Source organism: Bacillus rossius, chromosome 5, assembly GCF_032445375.1.
Source record: "Bacillus rossius redtenbacheri isolate Brsri chromosome 5, Brsri_v3, whole genome shotgun sequence".
NCBI lineage: Eukaryota > Metazoa > Arthropoda > Insecta > Phasmatodea > Bacillidae > Bacillus > Bacillus rossius.
In genome coordinates, this window is record NC_086333.1 from 82290104 (window position 1) to 82314111 (window position 24008).

At 44.0% G+C, this 24008-nt stretch overlaps 1 protein-coding gene across 6 annotated transcripts in view; it reads left to right on the forward strand.

The window, feature by feature from the left end:
• LOC134532126 (serine/arginine repetitive matrix protein 2) overlaps window positions 1-24008 on the forward strand; it is a 279404-nt gene that overhangs the window by 153874 nt on the left and 101522 nt on the right. For all 6 annotated transcript variants that reach the window (XM_063368446.1, XM_063368447.1, XM_063368450.1 and 3 more), the window contains one exon: window positions 15076-15123. In XM_063368446.1, coding sequence (XP_063224516.1) covers window positions 15076-15123 — 48 coding nt within the window. The remainder of the gene's footprint in view (window positions 1-15075; window positions 15124-24008) is intronic.

Consider the following 24008-nt stretch of genomic DNA (forward strand, 5'->3'; position numbering starts at 1 on the left):
ACGTTACGGGACACTTTTTCGTGGCGTTCATCGATTTATTAGACGTTGTGACGTCAAAAAGAGCTGTGCCGGCTGGGGGGGGGGGGGGGGGGAGGAAACTCTCTGGGCTCATCGTTCATCTTGTCGGAATCAAGTGGGGGCAAATATTTAGCATTTCTCGTTGGCGTGCTCCCGTCGGGGTTTATTGCGCGTTATCTCGGCGTTATCGTCCCCCCCCCCCCCCCCCCCCAATCCTCCTGACGGCGGCTTGCGTGACCTCGTTCGTGCGTCCAGGATACACGAGTGTGTGGCTGCCCCGACAGGTAACCACGCGGCGTGTTTACGAGCGGCCTGTTTACCGCGCGACTTCCCTGCCGACGGCGCATTCCGCTCTCTTGTTTACTTGCACGTTGTTTGTTCGGGGAGAAATTACGACACGGCTTTTCCTGACACCGGAAAATAAAATTACAGTACTTAACAGTACTCAACCAGAGATTTTTTTAACGTGTCTAACCTCGGTAACAATCAAATTCACGGGGTTCTCGTGTTGCAAATACACTTAATAATTATTTATAAAGATTAGTAAAAAAATTTAACATTTCTCAAGGACATTTTTCACAGATTTGTTTATTTTTTTCTATGTAAAAGAGATGTGCATGGACACTTTCAAAATTATAGTAGATTGTTTTTTTAAGAAGCATAATTTTCAAAATAATTTTCATAAATGGTTTGGTGATGGAGGGAAGAGGGAAAGTTGTAGTGACATTGCAGTCGCTCCTGGAACATTGCAGCCGAGCAAACAGCAGACTTGCTGGCAGGGGATTTGGCCTTGAAGTGTTAATGTTGGTGCGATGTGTGTAGGCGAGCACACAGCGCCCCTCCGCAGCTGTGCGCGTCACGAGATCGCTATTTCCCGCGTGGCCGATAGTGGTGCAATCAGGGAGCTCGGGTCATGACTAATTGTGGCAACAGAACAGTTGAAAGAAGGCGACGAGTAGCAGTCATTTGAAACCCACCTCGGCACGAATTATGCTGGCGATAGACACACACAGAGCTTGCCGTTGGCTTTCCTTCGTTCCACTCCTCCAGGGAGAATTCGCTTGTCGCGAACAGCAGGGCCCGTCCACGCACGGTGCAACTCGAGAGCAGTTCGACGGCGATTAAATGTCCCCCCCTCCCCCCCCCCCCCCCCCCCCCCCGGGGCCTCAACCGACGGGACGACATGCTCTTGCGCCCTCTTCGCCGATGTCGCACTACCCTTCGGAAATCCCGCGGAGGATGGCGTCGCGGCTTAAGTACTTGAAGTGCCCTTCTCGAACCGACTAGAGCAGCTGTGGCGAGTCCCGTCCTCCCGAGCCGACCCGACGCCCCAACAGTCGAGAATAGCGTCGCTTGTTCACGCCACTCCGCGCGGTGGCCCGCGGAATTCCCAAGGCCGCTCAGCGATCGAAAACTGCGCTGAGGCAGGACGATTAGCTGGGTAGAGGAGGGTGGAGGGGTGGAAGGGGGGGGTGAGCGAGGATCCTTGTAATCCGGCCAGGCACGCGTGGCATGTCTCACGTCAGCGGACGGTGCGTGACGTCAGAGGCCGTGCGGGGCCGCCAGCCAGCTCCGAGCCTGGCGCGTGTCGCGGTCCTTTCTGCGTTCGTAACAACACGTTACTGTTGCATCGGTTGGAAATATAACACAGAACCCAGTTAATTAAAGAATTTTTTAAGATGTCTGCGTAGCTGTAAGTGTTTAATTAACAATGGGCTTCGTAGAATATATTTGTGTTTATATAATTTTTTTGGGGACCAGTTTAAAAATGCATAATAAAGTAAAATTAATTCAGTATTTGAGCTGAAAAACTATTCTACTTGGGAGTTTTCACACTGTGAGAGTACGCATATTTTTATTTGCTAAGTTTTTTCTTGCACGAAAGCCATTTCTAACCGGCAGCTAGAGATATGTTTGGTCATTCGTCGGCTATTGGTCAGAACATGATTACGAACAAAAACGTTTATAATCATAATTCGGAGTATCGTTTGGGAAATTAGCCACAGAAATGTGTTGTTCGCTGCTGCAGATGAACGAAAGTTTCTCTTAAAAGCTCGTCTGGTGCATATCCGGCAAAGTTCGAGATGTGTCAAAAAAAATATTTACTTACATCTTACTAACGTCTTATTAATCTCATGCGTGCAATGCTACATAATAAAACACCACCACTGAGGTAAGGTAAACTTTTCGTCACAGATTTAAAATTTTCAAATATAATTATAGCAGATCCAAATTTTTTACCGAGGAAAAAGAGAGAGAGAAAAGAGAGAGAGAAAGAGAGAGAAAGAGAGCAGATAGAATGAGAGAGAGAGTAGATAGAATGAGAGAGAGAGAGAGAGAATGAGAAAGAGAGAATGAGAAAGAGAGAATGAGAAAGAGAGAATGAGAAAGAGAGAATGAGAAAGAGAGCAAGAGAGTGAGAGAGAGTGAGAGAAAGAGAGAAAGAGAAAGATAGAGAGAGAAAGAGAAAGATAGAGAGAGAAAGAGAGAAAAAGAGACTGAAAAAAGAGAGAAAGAGAGAGAGACTGAAAGAAAGAGAGAGAGTGACTGAAAGAAAGAGAGAGAGTGACTGAAAGAAAGAGAAATAGAGAGAGAAAGAGACTGAAAGAAAGAGAGATAAAGAGACTGAAAGAAAGAGAGAAATAGAGAGAAAGAGACTGAAAGAGAGAAATAGAGAGAAAGAGACTGAAAGAAAGAGAGGGAAAGGGACTGAAAAAAAAGAGAAAGAGACTGAAAGAAAGAGAGAGAAAGAGACTGAAAGAGAGAGAGAGAAAGAGACTGAAAGAGAGAGAAAGAAATAGACTGAAAGAAAGTAAAAAGCCCAGCCCCTGTTGGCACGTCGTGTCGGCGGCTCGGTCGTGAGGACGTTGCGCAGTGCGCCGGCGGACGGGGTGTGCGCGGGCCCCGGCGGGTATAGCCGGTCCGCCGGCGGGGGCCACGAGGAAGCGTCTACCCCGGACGGTGTTGTGTTGTTCCGGTCGTGCCCTCGGGCCGAAAGTGAGCGTGCTGGACCAAGACCTCGACTTTCTTCCGCTCCTTTCGACACGTTCACACCCCCCTCCCTCTTCCCAAATTCTACTCTCTTCTCAACCCGCGTTGACCGCGTTAATTGGGCCAATTGGTTCTGTTGGGTCGTTACCACAACGCCGAAATACCACAACGCCGAAATACCACAACGCCGAATACCATAACGCCGAATGCCAAATTGACCGCAACTCCGACAGCTAGTAAACAGCTGTGTACCACAACGCCGAAATACAGTAACGCCGAAAAATGTTGCTGCGGGGAGGGGGGGGGGGGGGGGGCCACAGGAGCAAAATGAAAAAACAACTGAATGAATTTTTGTGTGTTTCTGAAATGTATCTTACTCCGAAATACCACAACTAACCTAGGCTAGCCTAACCTAGCCTAATCTAATCTAATCTAACCTAACCTAACCTTACCTTACCTAACCTAACCTTTGTGGCAGTCCTGCAATGACATTTTTGGCGTTAATGTATTTCGGCGTTGTGGTACACAGAAGTTTTCTAGCTGTTGGCGTTGTAGTCAATTTGGCATTCGGCGTTATGGTATTCGGCGTTATTGTACGTTCGGCGTTGTGGTATTTCGGCGTTGTGGTGCGTCCCCGTTCTGTTCAGCAAACCCCAGACGAACTATGCTAGGTGTCACCCGCCATGTTGGTATCTCAGCTCGCATCAGTACTATTGGTTAAACAGCTATATTTCCGGTATAGTTTTACTTTTGTTTGGTCACAAATTTTGTCACTAGATATGTTTCGTAAGTGATCATAATAATCTAATCTTGCGTGTCTTTCTGCCGTTATTAGATAAAACTTGGAAAATATTTGGTGATAAAAGTTGCGACGAAACGTAAAGAGCGGTGGTGATAAAAATAACAAGGAACCCCTTCAAATAGATGTACTGAGGGGAACGTTTGTTCGCCTCAACAATATATTTGTCTGTATATGGCAGACCAATACATGTGATTGATTAAAACAAATATTTGGTGGCTAGAAAGATTTGGTTTTAACCGGAAAAAAAATTGTTAAATCAACTCAACTATTTATTTTGGTAAAAGAAAAAAAAAGCTTTGTTACACACTACATTTGGTATGGCCAACCAAATTTTTTGTTACATCAAGTCTATATTTGTTCCACCGTGTACAGACGTTTATTTGTGTCAACCCTTCTTTTCTGTGCAGGAAAATAAAATGAGCTATATGGAGAGTGGGAGGGATACCGTACAATTCACAGGGATCCAAGCACATCGACAACCCGAACACTTACGAAGTTTACCGAAGTAAAATGTTAGGTTCGGTTCGATCAGCGTAGTAAATAATCTTTTTTTTTTTTTCCGGTAAAGGTGGGTTAGGTTAAGTTATCGTAACTAAAATGAAAGTTTGATCAGGTTAGTTTATACTACACGACCGTAAAATATATAAATCCTTTAAATATGGTGTTTTTTTTTCACGAGCGATCGGATAATTTTGGAACTGTTCGGCCGTGGCTCTGATACCTGTGATTAGTGCCCTTCTCCCCTCTCCATTTTCAAACAGCAAGGAACCTATCGTTTAAGTATAGGCTACGTTTTATTTCACCTTCTGTATTTTTAGAAACCTAATAGTGTTCAAGGTTCAATGGAAACACACAATATAACAAAAACGTTTTTAATTGTGGAACATTGTTAAATTGCAACATTGTAAAATTATGACAGTAGTTAAACTTAACTTTCAACGCTGTGTTATCTAAATGCCGTACATATTCAAGGTTCAATAAAACATGGGGGTTGTCTGTAAAGTCGGTTTGCGGACGATAATTTTACGTGATCACGTCATAAGAATACATTTATGAAAAATTGCATACTTTTTTTAATTTTCTAATATTATTTACAGTTTTTGCAAATTTATTTTAAATAATTTGTTCAAAAATAATCACGAACAATTAGTTAAAAATGCCCGCCTTAACCTGTTTGATATTACAGAAGTTTGTCTCGCGCGGTGGTTGGCCGGTTCTTGCACGCTCGGCTCAGGCGGAACGTGACAACGAGGCGTGCCTTTTCCGTGCGTGCAGCCGACGTTCGTCGGTTTATAAGACGTTATCGCGTCAAAAAAAAAAATTCGTCGGTCCATCCTGCGGCCCCTCACTAAGAGTGTCGTCGAGTCGTCAGTATCTCCCGCGCCCACTCTCACCGCGGACACTCGCGGCGCGATAACACGCGAGGCAACCCGCCGGGGATAGACGTGTTCGTTTCCCGACCGACATCACGTCGTGAAACTCGCGTGACTCCGTCCCGTTTCCCTGGCGCGGGGTCGTGTCTTCCGAGCCGCGATTATTCCGCGGGTTCATCAGGACACACACGTACACGCACCGCACACCACGCACAAACACACACGATTTACGCTGTTGGGAGATCGGGGTAGGCGCCAGCAGCGCTGATAGTCTCAGGGCTCAGGACACAGCCAACTGTCTGGTCAGCTGAGTGCGGTAGAGGGGCTGAGGCGGCGACTATGCTGGGTTGGTGGCCCCAGCCGCTGGTCTAATACCCTCCCGATCAAACAAGGAGCGATCCCTCACAGTTCTGTCTTAGTAAAAGCTGAGGAATGTTTAATCAAAGATAACTGGAATGTTACTCCCACCCTACCCTATTAGGGCGCATATGTGGGAGGGGAACGCGAGAACGCCGGCCGTAAGCTCGGAATACATCTGTTGACGCTCTGGACTTTCACCCCCCCCCCCCCTTCCCAAGCCAACTTTAAACCAAGATAAGCGGTTACCCAGTTTCACGTAACCAGACAAAATAAGTGACCTTGCTATAGTGACCACCAAGCTCACGCCGAAGGTTTCGGAAAACATCTTAAGGGGCCCGCCTCGTCAGGGGTGTATGTGTGTTAGTGAGGCGGGATGATAAGCGCGACGATCGATGGTATTTCTAGCGCGGTATCGCCTCTAAGCTCAAGGCTCTGAACTGGGCGCGCAGTCTTCTTGTCGTCAATTGATAACTGTGAAATTTGAGCGGTGACCGTATTTTTATATTACGGGGAAATGAAGATAAAGGTGTAATGCAAGTCCCTTAAGTGGTTCCAAGAATCTGTACCACTTGTTTTACACCTAAAAATTACTCTGAAAACATGCGTTTCAGCCATTTTAACTCTTATAGAAATACAGTTTAAAAACATGATCCAAAATTAAAAGTACTTTTCGGGCCTCAGCGAACTCTTAAATGCTATTCGTAAATAGGCCCCACTCGGATATCTTGAGTAGTTTTGAAATCGCGTTGTTTTTCCTGAAGCTCTGCACACCGTATGTGTGCCTAGGTAGGCGGCCTACGGCGGCCCTTAAGGGGCTTGCATAACACCTTTATCTTCATTTCTCCGCCATATAATGTTACGGTCACCGCTCAAATTCCACAGTTATCAATTGACGACGAGAAGACTGCGCGCCAGTTCAGAGCCTTGAGCTTAGAGGCGATACCGCGCTAGAAATCGTCGCGCTTATCATCCCGCGCGTCGCGCTTATCATCCCGCCTCACTAACACACATGCACCCCTGACGAGGCGGGCCCCTTAACCGCGGCCTGTTCCTCCACCTGGCGTGCGAGCCTTGAGCGAGCAGATGAGGTGTCCGGTCAGGTGGGCGGCTGGCGGCCGACCCAGTTGTCGCGCCTCCGCGGTCGTCCTTGGCGCCGTTGTGCAAACACGCGGCCACCTGTCTCCCAAGGTCGCCGCCGTGCGCGGAGCGCCTGGTCGCAGTCATCCACCCACGGGAAGCCTTCTTTTCACAAGACGAGAGAGCCAAAAACCCGAAGTTACCCGAAGTTGACATGATTTCACAGTATCTTTAATGTAGCTATCCTAACCAAATCAACCGCCCACAATGTTTTAAAGTATTTATAATGTAGCTAACCTAACCTAATTTACCATTAGTATCCTTTTATCAACACCGCCATATTTATTTACAATGAACAAAAAAAAATAGTGCGTGGAGTCCCTCCGCGCGGAAGAAGTGAAACTTCGTAATGTAGTAATGAAAATAGGAACGGGTAGAAATTGATTTTTAGTGAAATCATATTGTATCAAATCAAAATAAAAAAAAGTAAATGAAATAATGAATATTATAAATTAAAATAGAACAATAAAATAGAACAAGTACGTATTTCAGCTAATTTCACGACGCTCACACTTTAGCTGCATAGCATGTCCGTGCGGTCATCGTCGTGTTCTCCATGATACTTGTTTAGTTCCATCGTTGGTTCTGTTTGTCCGACATCGGCTGGTTCAGTCTTGTTTTCTGTTGAATATTTAACCTTTGTATTTATTTATTAATTTATTTTCTGAATTTTTCCATGACAAACTGATATGTCGTATGTCCAAACAACTGCATTAAATCAAAGTTTTAAACGGGTCGTTACCATAACGCCGATATACCATAACGCCGAAATACCATAACACCGAATGTAAAAATTTAACCACAACGCCGACAGCTAGAAAACTGCTCTGTACCACAACGCCGAAATAACAACTGAATGAATTTGTGTGTGTTTATTAAATGTACCTTAACGCCGAAATACCACAATCAAACCTAACCTAACCGAACCTAGCGTAATATAACCTAACCTGACTTAGCCTAGCCTATCCTAGCCTAACCTAACCTAACCTAACCTAGCCTATTCTAGCCTAGTCTAACCTAACCTAGTCTAACCTAGTCTAACCTAACCTTGTCTAACCTAACCTTGTCTAACCTAACCTTGTCTTAACCTAACCTAGTCTTAACCTAACCTAGTCTTAACCTAACCTAGTCTTAACCTAACCTAGTCTTAACCTAACCTAGTCTTAACCTAACCTAGTCTTAACCTAACCTAGTCTTAACCTAACCTAGTCTTAACCTAACCTAGTCTTAACCTAACGTTTTTGGCAGTCCTGCAATGAATTTTTTCGGCGTTAGTGTATTTCGGCGTTGTGGTACACAGCAGATTTCTAGCTGTCGGCGTTGTGGTCAATTTGGCATTTCGGCGTTGTGGTATTTCGGCGTTGTGGTGCGTCTTCGTTTTTTAAACATTGTTCGGCGACTGTGCACCAGACTGAAGGCAAGCCGAGGGCAGCTCGCGACAGTTGAGTCGGGAAGGTTGGGCGCACTGCGTGACCCCGGGCCATTACGGCGCGCGAGGTCGTGCCGTCCGCGCTAAGGCCGCTAATTGCAGCTGCAGCTGGCCGTCGACTGTCCTCCCCCGACCTTGCAGCCGGTCCTCGTGGCCTTGTGTCATTAGAGGCGTCCGCCACGTTCCCCACCTGTCAGACCCCTCGTGTCACCTAGCCTGCTGGACAGCTTCCTGAAAGGTTTTCATCCAAACAAATTAACATCGAAAAAAATTGGTTGTCTGTAAAGTCGGTTTACGGACGATAGTTTAACGTGACAACGTCATAAAACATTGATGAAATGATTGCATACTTTTATGAATAAAATTGAATCAGTTTTATTTTGATAATAAAAGAATAAATACTTGAAATTATAATAGTAATCAGATTTTTAAAATGCAAGAATAATTAACCTTTATTGCCGAAATTGTTGTTGTGATAAGCAATGAAAACCACATTAACTTTTCACTTCACTTTATAAACAGTCGACGAAACAGTTCACGTGTAGATGTAAGTTGTGTGCTGCCGCTGTCTTTCTTCTCCTCGGACGCATAGGCCAATCGAGTGGAAGAGAGATAGATGCGGCGCAAGCGTACAATGAGCGTAACGGGACACATCGTAACGGAACAATGAGCGTAACGGGAGACAACGTAACGGAACAATGTGCGTAACGGGACACTTTTTCGTGCGTGCAGCCGGCGTTCATCGATTTATTAGACGTCACGTCAAAAATGAATCATTATATTTTACATTAATTTATAACTAATTTGATGTGTTTTATCTTGGTCTTGTTAGTTAACCCTTACAGTCTCTTAGTCAGGTTATAAGATATTCCTAATTAGATGTTTCTTTATTGTAACCTAACCATTTTTATGTGGTAATAATCCTACGCTTTAATTATAACAGTAATGTATAAACATTTTAAAATAATTTACTTAAAATAAAATGTTATTTCATAGCCTCGTTAACCGACACATTCAAGGTTTTGATAAGCTCAATGTCTCATTGAAATATAAATTTTCCACTTCAGTGAACGAATAGGCTGAAAGGGTTAAGATCTGTAGTTGCGCGTGCATTAAATAAATTTGATTTTACGAGAATTTATATGACTGAAATATATTTTCAAAAGATTACCCTAAACACACTTACCGAGGACGTGAGCACGACCAGCAAGGACGTAACGATACAGATGTACTGACGACGACAGCGCAGACGAAGAGATATTCTGGACAACAGAACGACGACGGTCCCAGACGTCTGCTCCCGTCGCGAGGCGCGAGGAGGCTGAGCTGTGGTCGGACCGGCGGGTCGAGTGCGAGACGTGGCGGACGGCGATGAGAGTCTGTTATTCGTAGCGCGGCCGCGCGTCGTGACGTAACGCGACGTAACGCGGGGCGCCAGTTACGTGACGGGTGCGGTTCGCCGGTCGACGGGAAAGTTCGCGCGGCGCGGCCCCACGTGTGGTTATAGTTATACAACGCAGCCAACACAGTGAGACGCCATCTTGCATTCATATTGTTTTTTTTTTTACGGGTACGGGGCTGAGGCGGTGACTATGCTGGGTTGGTGGCCCCAGCCGCTGGTCATTGCCGAAGCACTAACACCCTACCGATCAAACAAGAGGGAGCGAGCCCTCACAGTTCTGTTTTAAATAATCTCTGAAATGGATATAAATCGAACTGGAATGCTACTCCCACCCTACGCTATTAGGGCGCATATGTGGGAGGGGAATACCAGAATGCCGGCCGTAAGGTCGGAATAATCTGAATTTTTTTTTAAGTTCATTTTTGGACCAAGCAGTTAGCGGATTTGCGCCTCAGAGTGATCGTTTACAATATTTTTTACATTTGTAGTGATTCATTTTGAGTGATTTCACAGTGAAATAAATTTGTATCAGCCAATCACAGTAAACTTCAGGTATTTCGTTAAATGATGTAACTACTAGGGAGAAACAAGTTAAAAAAATTATTTACAAAATGCTTCTAATATATTTGACCTAACACCTCTTTATTCCAAGATGGCATTTCTCAGATTTTGTCTTCTGCACCTCCTTAAATGTAAAAAATAATTTATAAATATGATTTCAACCATACGACATACATCTAATACGTAATTAACAAAAATTATATAATTTTACAAAACTTTCTCGAAAAAAAATTTAATACAAATATATTTTTAATATTTACGACCAAAACAAATTATTTATTATAATTTTCAAAACCATCTTGATTTTTTATTTGAACAGGTTTTCTCAATTATGACAAAAATAGTAACATATTTTAAATCTTTAATGACAAAAACGAACTAAAATTAATTGTTTGATTTGCTCCCCAGTATATGCACAAACACAGATACTTGTGGTTGCAAGCACACACTCAACGCCCATTAACATGCGAATGTGTGAATGATTAAGGCTGCGCGCGTGTGGTGTGTGCGCAGCGAGGAATAATTAAAGGCGTTTCACTTTTTTTTTTTTATCTTGGCCGTGCAAACTCTCGCCACCCTGGCCGGGGGAGTTTCACTCGAGGCTGGATAAGGTCCGTGGCCCGTGTCCGGACGGGAGCCGGACACTTGTCCGTCGCGATGTCCGGGAATCCAGGCCGGAGAGAGCCGCAGTGCGGACCGATTAGCGACGACAAGGTTCGCCGACATTGCCGCAGAAAGAAGCTTCGCCGTTTTTTTCGTCAAACTCGGACTGTTTGACACTTTGTGACATCAGGGGCGTAAGTCTGTAGGATACACAAGGGTTTTGCGCTTAGGATAACCGGCACTAGGTGGTGTATAGGTCTATATGCATGCAATAATTGTACAAATTTTTATTATTAAATGTTTTCCTTTTGGTGTTTTTGTTACAGTTATCCTCCCCGTTCCACAGTATTTATAATGTAGCTAACCTAACCTAATTGACCATTAGTATCCTTTTATTAACATCGCCATATTTATTTACAATGAACAAAAAATTAAAAACCCCGAAGATGCACGATCGGGCGTTTGGCTCTCTCGTCTGTGAAAAGGCTTCCCGAGGCCGACTTCCTGTAAAACACTGTCCGTTGGCTTCCGTAGGCAGTAGGCGGTCCGCAAGTGTCGGACAGGGCGGGGGGGGGGGGGGGGGGACCTGTTTCCCAAGCCTGCTGGGTCCAGATGATGGGCTCCGGATTAATGCAGATCTGTTAGCTGGCTCCTAAACTACCCTGAAAGGGTGCGGACTTAGAGAGGCGTTGGCAGTGTTGACTTCAACTGTATAGTGAATAATAAATAGTGTTAAATTCACTATTTTATTTGTGACAGATCATATTGTTAAATGTATGATGAATATTTTAAGCGTTAAATGTACAGCTGTAATGCTGTTACCTGTGAAACTTATTATATATGTATACATTGTGTTCTGAAAAATGATGTCTCATGATATGCCAAAGTGACGTGTATAGTTCCAAAACAGAGCTATGCTCTCCGGAACATCGTAAAATAAAAAAAAAATATAAACATTGGTTGTCTGTAAAGTCGGTTTACGGACGATAGTTTAACGTGACGTCATAACAAAACATTGATGAAATGATTGCATACTTTTATGAATAAAATTGAATCATTTTTATTTTAATATTAAAAGAATAAATACTTGAAATTATACTAGAAATCAGATTTTTAAATTGCAAGAATAATTAACCTTTATTGCCGAAATTGTTGTTGTAATAAGAAATGAAAACCACATTAACTTTTCACTTCACTTTACAAACAGTCGACGAAACTGTTCACGTGTAGATTACTTTTGATTAATTTTAAAAACTGGCGTTTAGCTATAAAGATTAAATATAATGATGAACAAGTTTTCATATAAATTAACTGTAATCAAATATCTATCATCAATTATATGAATCACCATAATTTTTTAGTCAATTGTAACAGAACCTATTACTGCACTCGCCGACAGATGCTACTTTTTTAATAATAAAAGAATAAATACTTTAAAATATACTGGTAATCAGATTCATTTTCTTACGTACATTTGACGTAGAAACACATTTATAAACAAAGTTTTAAGTTTTCACTTTTGTCGGTGCGGCGCAAGCGTACAATGAGCGTAACGGGACACAGCGTAACGGGACACTTTTTCGTGCGTACAGCCCGCGTTCATCGATTCATTAGACGTCACGTCAAAACACGGCGTGGTAACGCGGGGGGGGGGGGGGGGGGGGGGAAGAGAGGCTGTTGTCGCGGTTGCAGTGTTGCTGCTCGTGGTCGCAAAGCGCGGCTGGAAAGCGAATGAATGGGATTCGGGAGTAACTAGACCGTGTACGACGCGGAAGGTCGTTAGTCGGCATGTGAAGTAGTGACAGGCCAGGGGACACGGGGAGGAAGGGAGGTCCACCGGAAGTGTCCGCCCGGTGATTGGCGCACGCGCCCTCCGAGACTATCCTCACGTCCTTGTGACCCCCTTACCACGTGTCGCTCCCCCCCCCCCCCTCCTCCCTTCCCCGCTGTCTCGTACCTGGCCATCATGTACAGCATGAGGCGATGACGTCAAACTGCGTGGAGAAACTGTAACGCGCAAAGGGCAACTGAGGGTGCAAAGAAAACGAGTGGAAAGTTGTCTAGCACGGCTGGAAATGAATCCGCGGAATAATAATAATTGTGGCTCTACCAATAGCAAGATTATGTTCTTTTAATTTCTTTAACTAGAGCCAGTGTGATACCTATTAAAAGCTGGACACAACCTTGGCTGACTATAAAAAAAAAACAGCCCTACCTTCTCCTGCGAGTTGAATTCAAACGTTCAAAATGTACAACTATTATTATCAGCCGGAGCAGCAGAGCGCCGGCTCTAGCTGTGAATAGTTGGCGGGTGGTCCTAGTTGAGGCTGAGGCGGTATCGCGAGGTGCAGGCGTCTAGCGCGTGTCAGGCTCGTGCTACAGACAGCTGCTAGACAGCTGCGTGGCCGTGCCTACTGCCTGCGCGCGGCGCCTTGCGCTTCACACCGCACTGGCTCTCTACTGCCTGCGCGCAGCGCCTTGCGCCGCACACCGCGCACCGCACGCGCTCGCTACTGCCTGCGCGTGACAACATTCGTTCTCTCCCACTCTCCACCTTCAGAATACTTTCACCGAGACAAGGAAGATGATGCACATCTTGGCTACCAGTGGGACACGTGAAGAGCGCTATTTTTTACTGGTCAGTACGAGGAAAACCGAGCGAGACAGCGCAGCGCGGTAAGAGACTGAACGTAGGTTTGGATCTCGGCTTGGTCTAAATTATTTATGTTTCCCGCGCGATTTGTCGAAGATCACTGCAGGCAAATACCGGGATTAGCCCTTCACTAGGGCCGTGCATTTTTTCGCGAAAAATATATCAATTCGTTGTTGACTGTGTTTATTTCAGGCGCATGTCCACTGTCAGCCCGCAAATCGTAAGTCATCCAGTGCGGGAGTAAACGCGTCGGTGAGTGGCTCGGCCAAACAGGGCGATCAATGGCTCATCTAAAGACGGCCGTCAGGTACAAGGCAACAATCGCAAGCGCGGCCATACCTTATTGTAGTCTAATGAACGATCAGATTATTTCGCAAAAAAAAAAAATGCACGCCTCTATCCATTACTATATACCTATATACCTTAGCCAAGTCCTTGCTCGATGTCCTTGATTTGTGTCGTTGTTATCGTCTTCTAATGATCTAATCGGACGGTGTTATGCAAAAATGGTTCTACTCGCAAACATTTTCAACTGAGTAAATTGAGCTCAGAGTTGCACACAATAACCGGTATTGTGGCAGTGCGTTGAATGTTTGGTTGCAAGATGGCATAGTAGCAAGGAATGTCGGTTAAAAAAAATTTAGCTCAATTAAAAGTGTCATTTTACCTACACAATTATTTCAATAACTTTTTTTTTTCATTTTGTTGGTTAACTCATTTGTGCATAACACCATCCAATTGCACTCGAGAAGTTAAGCCTGCCCCCCCCCCCAACCCCCCCCCCCCTGCAAAAAAAAATAAATATTACTAGATGAGATGAGCACATAGTTGTGTAGAAGCTACCTTGTGGCGGGAAGAACTTACACCAGGCTTGTAGAGGCGACGAGGCACCTGCTGTGCCTGCCGTCGTCGACCTTACTGCCCCCAGCACTGTGTACAGTAGTAGCTCCCGCAGCAACACGAGTCCCGACTCTATTGCACATGGCGATAGAGAGAACCACGCGATGGCATTTCTGTCGCAGTTTGTTTTAGCATCAAGTTAAAAGTTTACACTCTTGTACATGATCACGGTTTTGTGGTTTCAGCAATTTTGTCATGGTTCTTTCAGAGCCTCCTAAGTTACTCTTGGCCAAAACCGAATTAATAGCATCCGAAAGGTTGAGTCGCGAACAACTTTAACTCGGATCTGAAACGGTTCTTGTTGAGGACTGAAGCCGATGGATTTGTGAGGTTCGAGTGCAAACATCGCTCTGAAACCCAACTTATGTGTGGTTGCACTCTCGACAGTTTAATAATATGTAGTACATAAGTCTTACAAGCTAGTAGCTACTAACCTTCAGAATCACCAAAAGAATGTGTATACAAATAGAAATAAGCCTTTTTTTTAAATAGTTGTTTGTTTTGTAATAACTTTAATATGATGAATACATTGTTTTTTACCTGTGCGACTGTGGTGGTGGTGTTTCTAACCAAGCCATTGCTGACACGTTGTTGAGTCGCACAGTGTTGTTATTCAGTTGTTTGTTTTGAAAGACAGTGGCCTTTGGCGTTAGGTTTTTTTTTTTTGGGCTGAGTAGTTGTGATCCTGGGGAGATATGGTGGCAGATGTATTTTTGTGCATTAAAACATGAAATTCCATAACGAGTTCCGATGGTACATATCTAGTTTAACATTAAAAGTGCAATTCCGACTTAAAACAGCTTACTTCATGGAACACCCGTAATGTTTGGTTTCCTTTCGTTTCAGAGAGCGGACGACCACACTTCCTGTATTCACGAAGACCGAGAACGAATGGTAAGTCCTTCTTCTGGCCCCTGCTTCCACGCGTCGTCCCGGGATTGTGTGTTGGTTGTCCGGGTGTGCTTCATGGATGGGGCGGTGTATTGTTGCCGCCTCTCGGCACTACGTCAGCGGGCAGCCTTCTTTTCACAGACGAGAGAGCCAAAACCCGAAGTTCCCCGACGTTCATGCTTTTTTTTCTCCGTATCTTCAATGTAGCTATCCTAACCAAATCAACCGTCCACAATGTTTTAAAGTATTATTTATAATGTATCTAAACTAACATAAAAGACCATTAATATCCTTTTATCAACACCGCCATATTTATTTACAATGAACAAAAAGAATTGGTTGTCTGTAAAGTCGTTTTACGGACGATAGTTTAACGTGACAACGTCATAACAAAACATTGATGAAATGATTGCATACTTTTATGAATAAAATTGAATCATTTTTATTGAATTATCACTATTCTGTAAGGATACAAAGAACTAGTGAAATGAAATCTACAATTTAATTGATAAATTTACTTTTATTTGCACTCATTAATTTAAATGTGTTTATTACTTTAACGAAGAGATTATTTTAACTATAACTTTTATACATGTTTGCTATCTAACTTCTTCCAATCTGTGTTATTCTGTTAAGGATAGGACGATGATAGGAAAAGTAGGAAACGAATGGGAGTGTTTCAAGTTTAATGTGCCTCGAAAAAGTCAAATCGATGGTTGTTCCAATCGAGTGGAAAAGAGATAGATGCGGCGCAAGCGTACAATGAGCGTAACGGGACACGACGAAACGGGACAATGTGCGTGCGTGCGTGCGTGCGTGCAACCGGCGTTCATCGATTTATTAGACCCAATCCTTATCGCTGCATGTCGTACAGTGTCATGAACGATTTATCTTAAACTATAAATAACCTAGCGGCTGTGCTATCTATCCAGAAGTCATCACGTATTGGTGTTGCAGTAGCTGCCACCACACAACCTACAGAACATACATCACTGACCTACTGACTTACTTGGGCAACCTGTGGCTAATCTACTGGACTGATGGTGGTAGCCTTGTAACCAATGTTTAGCTATCAAACGTTTCTTTCACTTTCCCTGTTCTCGCGTACTTGCAGAAATGTGGTTGTCAGTTCTTTTAATTTCTTGTCCACATCGTTTAGAACAGTTACGCTACTACACATTTATTTACATACCCGCAATATTTACAACTTTGGAAAACATATTAATGTTACCAGGACTGACATTAAACGTAACCGTTCCTGTTTGTTTGTTTTTTCCGGACAAACTGTGTGTCGTCTTTGTTGTACGTTTCATCCATTTTTCCCCCTCACGTGGAAACTTTATTACAAACAGAAAAAAAATATTTCTATTTCATAACAAAATACAATCGTTAGTTATTTTTCTATGTAGTCACCACAGACATTGATACATTTGTCGTTCCGTGAAATCAATTTCAGGAAACCCTCGTGGTAAAAATCATTGGCCAGTGATTTCAGAAAAGTTCTCTGCAATCTGTTGTGCCTCGTCCTCTGAAACACTGGCCGTATGCGCCCGTTCGTAGCGACCGCCGGCGCCCACTTCTGTCTGCGGCCGTGTTTCCAGCGCGCGTCTTTATCCACACCGGCTTGTCACCGTCTACTGCACATCTCTGTCCTGCAGGATCTGCGCATGCGCCGTTACTCTTCTCTCGCTCGTCCCGTTGTGGATTCAGTAAAGATCATACTTTGTTATGGCAATGTGTGTTCTCACTTTCTGACACAGCTTCCCTGAAGAAAAAATTTTTTTTACAAACTTTCGGAACGTCATTGTAATATTAACAGCAGAATGGTTTGCAGCTCTTTGATAAAAAAAAACTTTTTAATTTGGCGCACTAGGACAACTGATAGGAAAAAATTCTACTTTTGCGTTAATACATCGATCGTGAAAACACGTGGACTTTTGGCAATCGTAAGTCTGATAATCTCTCATAATCCTATGCTTCGCCTCTAAGCCGACCGCTGAGACAGTTATGTATTGTTTACGACCACGCGCTTTCAGTGACCTAGTGATGGATGTGCTTACATAACTTGTAATGAAAGAATGAAACTGCTAAGAAAGAAATTCTTTAATGTGTATTTGCGATGATTTTAACATAAGCCACTTGTGTTTGAATTGTGTGCGCGTATGTAAGTAAATACTAATTAAGTATTTTTAGGATCCCAAAGACAATAAACAAATACAGTGAAATATGAAGAAGAAACCGAAAACTGGTACAATACAAACACATATGTACAAAAAATCAACGTGAATTTTCTTACTAATTTAGAACAAAGGGAGAGAGAAAAGTGTTTGAGCGTATAAATAACCAGTTAAACGAAGTAGGCTTATCTGTACAAATTTCGTATGGTAACTCGTTAACTACTTTCACTAGAATCCTGAAAAAAATACCAATGGCATTCTTTTTCACCTGTAACTTATTTCCTTGGTGTAAAAAGGCATTTTTTTTATTTAAAAAGTGATTTTTTTTGCGTGGTATATTCACTAACAGGATTGGCTGCACGTTACAGAGTGCGTGCAAACAAGCTTGAACAAGTCTAATAATGTTCGCAGGCTTTCACGGCCATTGTCTGAAGTAGCTTTGCTTCTGGGTTGTAGCCGCGTCCTCGGTAAATAATTCACCGACGTTTCGGTCGACATTGCAGTCGCCACCATCAGGGAGCAGTTACCTGCTGAGGTTCTTACCAGTTGTCCTGACCTTCATATACTGTCGGCTGAGGGGAAGGTGCTTCCTGATTGGCTGCTGCTGTGGGCCAATCAGAGCCTTCCTTTCTTCTGGTTGGCTGGGCTGTTTTGCCAATCAGGGGCGACTTGTCTGATGTTGAACCAGTCTAGGGATACTTTGTTTACGTAGGCAGCGACCCTGTACGTGATGATGGTAGCTGGTCTGGGAGCAAGGACTGTGTGATTGAACATTTATGTCTGGATTATTGACGCCGTGGTGAATGGGTAACAACATAACTCGTATGTCAGTGAACTCCACACCTGTAATCGTGAACTCTAGTTATGAAATGACTGCGAAATCAGTTCGTATCCCACATTAATAGGAGGAAATCACCGCTACCCATTTACCATTTTTGTCTTGTTCGCAGTCTTGATTTCTCTGTTTTTGAAGACTTGTTTCCGCTAGTTCACATTTGGACTGAGCTTAGGCGCGGTCGCCGGACCCGAATGACTCCAAATAAGAAGGCAGATGCGCCGAGCCGTAACGGACGTGCATAAATGTGTCACCGCTGTCACTGTTCTGTCATGCGAGGGCTTGCTTCCGCCTTCGCAAGCACGCGTGGTTCTTATTCGACAGTGACACACAGTTTCCTGTTAGGCGGTCAGACTATAAGCCCTTTGGGGCTGTGGCGAGTTTCTCCGCTGCTAGTAACTTAACTCCCCGCTATATCCAGTACCTATTTTGGTGAGAGTAATTTCCGTGACTGGAACGGGAAGTCACATGGAACGGAAATGTGCAACCGCGCTGCTGCCATCTGTAGCGGATGGCGCTAACCAAATTTCACACAGCCAAAGGGAAACTTTATAGTTCAGAACGCGTTGATATTAAGTTTGAAAGATTTGTGCAATGGAAGTGCAATACTTGATGTAAGCTTTTTGACATACGCCATTGTTAAAACACTTTTTCTGTAGAAGAAAACTAAAAAAATACCCAAAAGACAAAAACACAAATTAAGCAGAAAAATTGTTGTTGCTTGTTCTTGGTTTGTTGACCATATTATGTGGTGTTTATATCCTGTTGACAACAGCAATTTTTTGCTTAATTGGTGTTTTGTCTTTTGGGTATTTTTTATTTTTCTTCTACAGAAAAAGTTCTTAGCAATGGCGTATGTCCAAAAGCTTACATCAAGTCAGAACGCGTTGGTTAGTATAACTTCAAAATTATAATTTGGGTATTCAAGAAACTCGTGTCAACAGGGGTTTGGAGAGTTAACTTTGCATTTCCCAGCATACACGGCTTCCTTGTGTAGTTTGGATTTCCAGGAACTACACATTTCGCATTTTTGAAGTGAAAACTTCTATGGGAAGGTTTTGATAGGGAGTAAATTCATGTAAGTCGTCATCGACATGGTCACGTGACGTGTTAAAGATAACACTATATCTGTTCCTATTTGTATAATTTATTGCGCTTTTAAATCTTAAGTATACGATTACTGTGCAGTAAAAAGTGAGTATAAAATAGATTAATATTCTCATATAGATATATAGTTTGAATAACGAAGAAAACGGGAGTCTTTGTAGCAATATAACCTAAAAATAAAGATCATAATTTAATTTTTTTAATACCTACAATTACTATGCAATGCTTATTTTATAGTAATCTAGGAGTTATTTTACTAACGTGATATAACAAATTTGTTGTGTGATAATAATTTTGCGTAAAAATTTCGAAAAAGGTTTTCACTTCTGTCGGCAGTCCTCATGACTTGTCATGACTGCTTTGAAATTTTTTTCTAGCTTGAGGAGGGGAGAGGGGCTGGTGATGTCCCTCCTATTCCCCTTTCCCTTGTGACAGCCACTGCCAGGCTGCGCTTCATACATATGCACGTTTGTTTCTATTTCCGTGAGGTATTAAGACTGTTGTTATTGTGACACGACCTAGCCAGTGGTAAACACGTAGTTTTCGTTGAAAGATTTGTGCAATGAGAGTGCATGACTTGATGTAAGCTTTTGGACATACGCCATTGCTAAGCACATGTATTTCTATAGAAGAAAACTACAAAAAAACACAAAACACAATTTAACTATTGTGTTTGTTTCGTCTTTTCGTTTTGCTGTATTTTTGTCTCGTTTCAACTGTTGTGCTGAATTTTTTTGGGTTCAATATTTTTGTGCTGTCATCATTTGAGGGTTTTTTTTTTCGTTCTGTTAGTCCATTTTTCTTTGTTTTTCTTTGTTGACCATATTCCTGTTATGGAATATTATGTGGTGTTCATATCCTGTTGACAACAGCAATGTTTTGCTTAATTTGTGTTTTTGTATTTTGTGTTTCTTGTAGTTTTCTTCTACAGACATGCATGTGCTTAGCAATGGCGTATGTCCAAAAGCTTACATCAAGACGTAGTTTTCGGCTGTGCTGACTCCGCGTGGTCCCAGCCGAAGAGGAAGATACCAAGAGGCAGCCAGAGAGCATACTGGACCTTGTCTGGAACGCACAGAAGGGCCGCGAATCCGGCCGGGTGGACTGAGGTGCTGTTGAAAGGGTCGTTACCAGAACGCCGAATACCAAAACGCCGAATGCCAAATTGACCGCAACGCTGACAGCTATAAAACTGATTTGTACCACAACGCCGAAATACAGTAACGCCGAAAAATGTACCACAGTCTAACCTAACCTAGGCTAGCCTAACCTACCCTAATCTAACCCTTACCTAACCTATGTGGCAGTCCTGCAATGACATTTTTCGGTGTTAAAATGTTTTTTGGCGTTGTGGTACACAGCAGTTTTCTTGCCGTCGGCGTTGTAGTCAATTTGGCATCTGGCGTTATGGTTTTCGGCGTTGCGGTGCGTCCCCCCTGTCGTTGAAATGGCCGGCAGTCCAGGAGCAGCAGAGTGGCCGAGCCAGGGTAAGAGGCGGCGGAGTGTGGGACCTTCGTCGTCGTCGTCGCGGTCCCGCCTCTGTTGACACTCCCGAGCGCGCCCCGTCGTCGCCTGTGTCAACTGGCTCGCCGGCGCTCGGGGGAAAGTTGTTGCCTCGGGCCCCGCCCTGCCCTGCCACCTCCGCGCTGACAGTCCTCTGGAGTCAGGCCTCTCGCGCGCCAGCCACACTCGCCTCGGGCCAACGACGCAAGGTTCGCGACACCCAAAACGTCCGGCAACCTTCATTAACGTGACAACGTCTAATAAATCGATGAACGCCGGCTGCACGCACGAAAAAGTGTCCCGTAACGCACATTGTCCCGTTACGCTGTGTCCCGTTACGCTCATTGTACGCTTGCGCCGCATCTATCTCTCTCCCACGCGATTGGAACAACCATCGATTTGACTTTTTTCGAGGCACATTAAACTTGAAACACTCCCATTCGTTTCCTACTTTTCCTATCATCGTCCTATCCTTAACAGAATAACACAGATTGGAAGAGGTTAAATAGCAAACATATAAAAGTTATAGTTAAAATAATCTCTTCGTTAAATTAATAAACCTTTTGAATTAATGAGTGCAAATAAAAGTAAATTTATCAATTAAATTATAGATTTCATTTCACTCCTTCTTTGTATCCATACGAAATAGTGATAATTCAATAAAAATGATTCAATTTTATTCATAAAAGTATGCAGTCATTTCATCAATGTTTTGTTATGACGTTGTCACGTTAAACTATCGTCCGTTAAACGACTTTATAGACAACCAATTTTTTTTTTTCACATTACCAGTTTGTACACTACGCAAGTATTGTTCAACATCAAACTGTCCTTTTTTTTTATTTTCCGACTGCTGTATTGGAAGAAAAGCGTTCCGAAAACGCAAGACTTTCGTGCATGGAAGCCTACGATGTTATGTTTAATATACTTATAAACACTACGTTTTACACGCAGTGAAAGAAAATAACACCTTTATATCAAATGATTGACTGTATCTTAATATGAATCATCAAAAGAAGCCCGGGGTAGAAGGTTTATATTCTGTCTTTTTCCAGTTTTTTAAGTTGTGGGTTTGTTAACGTCTTACGACTTGCTCGCCTTATAAGCGATTGTGATTGTCTTGGCATTGGTTCCGTGGTGCGCTGAGACGACTTGGAAGTTGTCGGTGGTTTATAAACCCGGCCCAACACGTCCACTGTCGCCGAACATTCTCAGTTGTTAATGACTGTTAGAGCTGTAGGGGTTCTGGACGCGAAACCTTACAAAAAAATTGGTTGTCTGTAAAGTCGTTTTACGGACGATAGTTTAACGTGACAACTTCATTACAAAACATTGATGAAATGATTGCATACTTTTATGAATAAAATTAAATCATTTTTATTGAATTATCTCTATGTTGTGTGGATACAAAGGAGTGAAATAAAATCTAAAATTAAATTGATAAATTTACTTTTCTTTGCACTTATTAATTCAAATATGTTTATTACTTTAAAGAAGAGATTTTTTTTAACTATCACTATTATACATGTTTGCTATTTAACTTCTTCCAATCTGTGTTATTCTGTTAAGGATAGGACGATTATAGGAAAAGAAGGAAACGAATGGGAGTGTTTCAAGTTTAATGTGCCTCGAAAAAGTCAAATCGATGGTTGTTCCAATCGAGTGGAAAAGAGAGAGATGCGGCGCAAGCGTACAATGAGCGTGACGGGACACAGCGTAACGGGGCAATGTGCGTTACGGGACACTTTTTCGTGCGTGCAGCCGGCGTTCATCGATTTATTAGACGTTATCACGTCAAAAAAGCATTGTTTGGACAGATTTATTGTAATGAATGAATTAGGTGTATTTTTTACTGAAGCCTGTTATACAATTTGGTTTTCTAGAAGAAAAATGTTTAAAATTACACCAACTGTACTAGTTTTATTTCCTTCTTCAAAATAAAGCTAAAAATAAATTGGAGAAATTATTAAATTTTCGTATATGTATTTTTACAAAAAAAAAAAAACTGACAGTGTAGTTTATTCGAGGTGAATTCTCCGTTAAAGAGTCTTGTTGGTTGACAAGTTGTTGCGTGTGAGGCGGCTGACTACTACAGCAGTGCTAAGTGCGTGTCCGGGCGGAAGTGAGTGTCCGCGAGCTAACAGCCCAGCCGCGGCCCCTTCTCCCCCCAACCCCCCTCTATAACCACTCTGCGGCCCGCTTTCTCGTCTCCCGGGAAGACATTCCTCCCGGCGCAAGGCCGTCCGTTCCCCTGGCGACCCCATCATTCATGGCTGGAATGTCGCAGATAGTCTCCCTCCCTGTACCTCTTAAAATGACTATGTTTAGGCTTTTCAGTTCGTAAAATCGCATGTGAAAACACCCGATTTAACATCTTTCAACGTCCTAAAAATATAGCTACATGTAAGACGAAACTATGAACGAAAATTGTATAGGCAAGCACAGAGACTCAAGACTTGGTGGAGCAGTTTGTAAACGGCGCGTTAACACAGGAGCCTTGCATTTCGTTTGGCGGCTTGGGCTCACTGCGTACCTGGGCACACTGCCGTGCCTGGGCTCACTGCGTACCTGGGCACACTGCCGTGCCTGGGCACACTGCGTACCTGGGCACACTGCCGTGCCTGGGCACACTGCCGTGCCTGGGCACACTGCCGTGCCTGGGCACACTGCCGTGCCTGGGCACACTGCCGTGCCTGGGCACACTGCCGTGCCTGGGCACACTGCCGTGCCTGGGCACACTGCCGTGCCTGGGCACACTGCCGTGCCTGGGCACACTGCCGTGCCTGGGCACACTGCCGTGCCTGGGCACACTGCCGTGCCTGGGCACACTGCCGTGCCTGGGCACACTGCCGTGCCTGGGCACACTGCCGTGCCTGGGCACACTGCCGTGCCTGGGCACACTGCCGTGCCTGGGCACACTGCCGTGCCTGGGCACACTGCCGTGCCTGGGCACACTGCCGTGCCTGGGCACACTGCCGTGCCTGGGCACACTGCCGTGCCTGGGCACACTGCCGTGCCTGGGCACACTGCCGTGCCTGGGCACACTGCCGTGCCTGGGCACACTGCCGTGCCTGGGCACACTGCCGTGCCTGGGCACACTGCCGTGCCTGGGCTCACTGCCGTGCCTGGGCTCACTGCCGTGCCTGGGCTCACTGCCGTGCCTGGGCACACTGCCGTGCCTGGGCACACTGCCGTGCCTGGGCACACTGCCGTGCCTGGGCACACTGCCGTGCCTGGGCACACTGCCGTGCCTGGGCACACTGCCG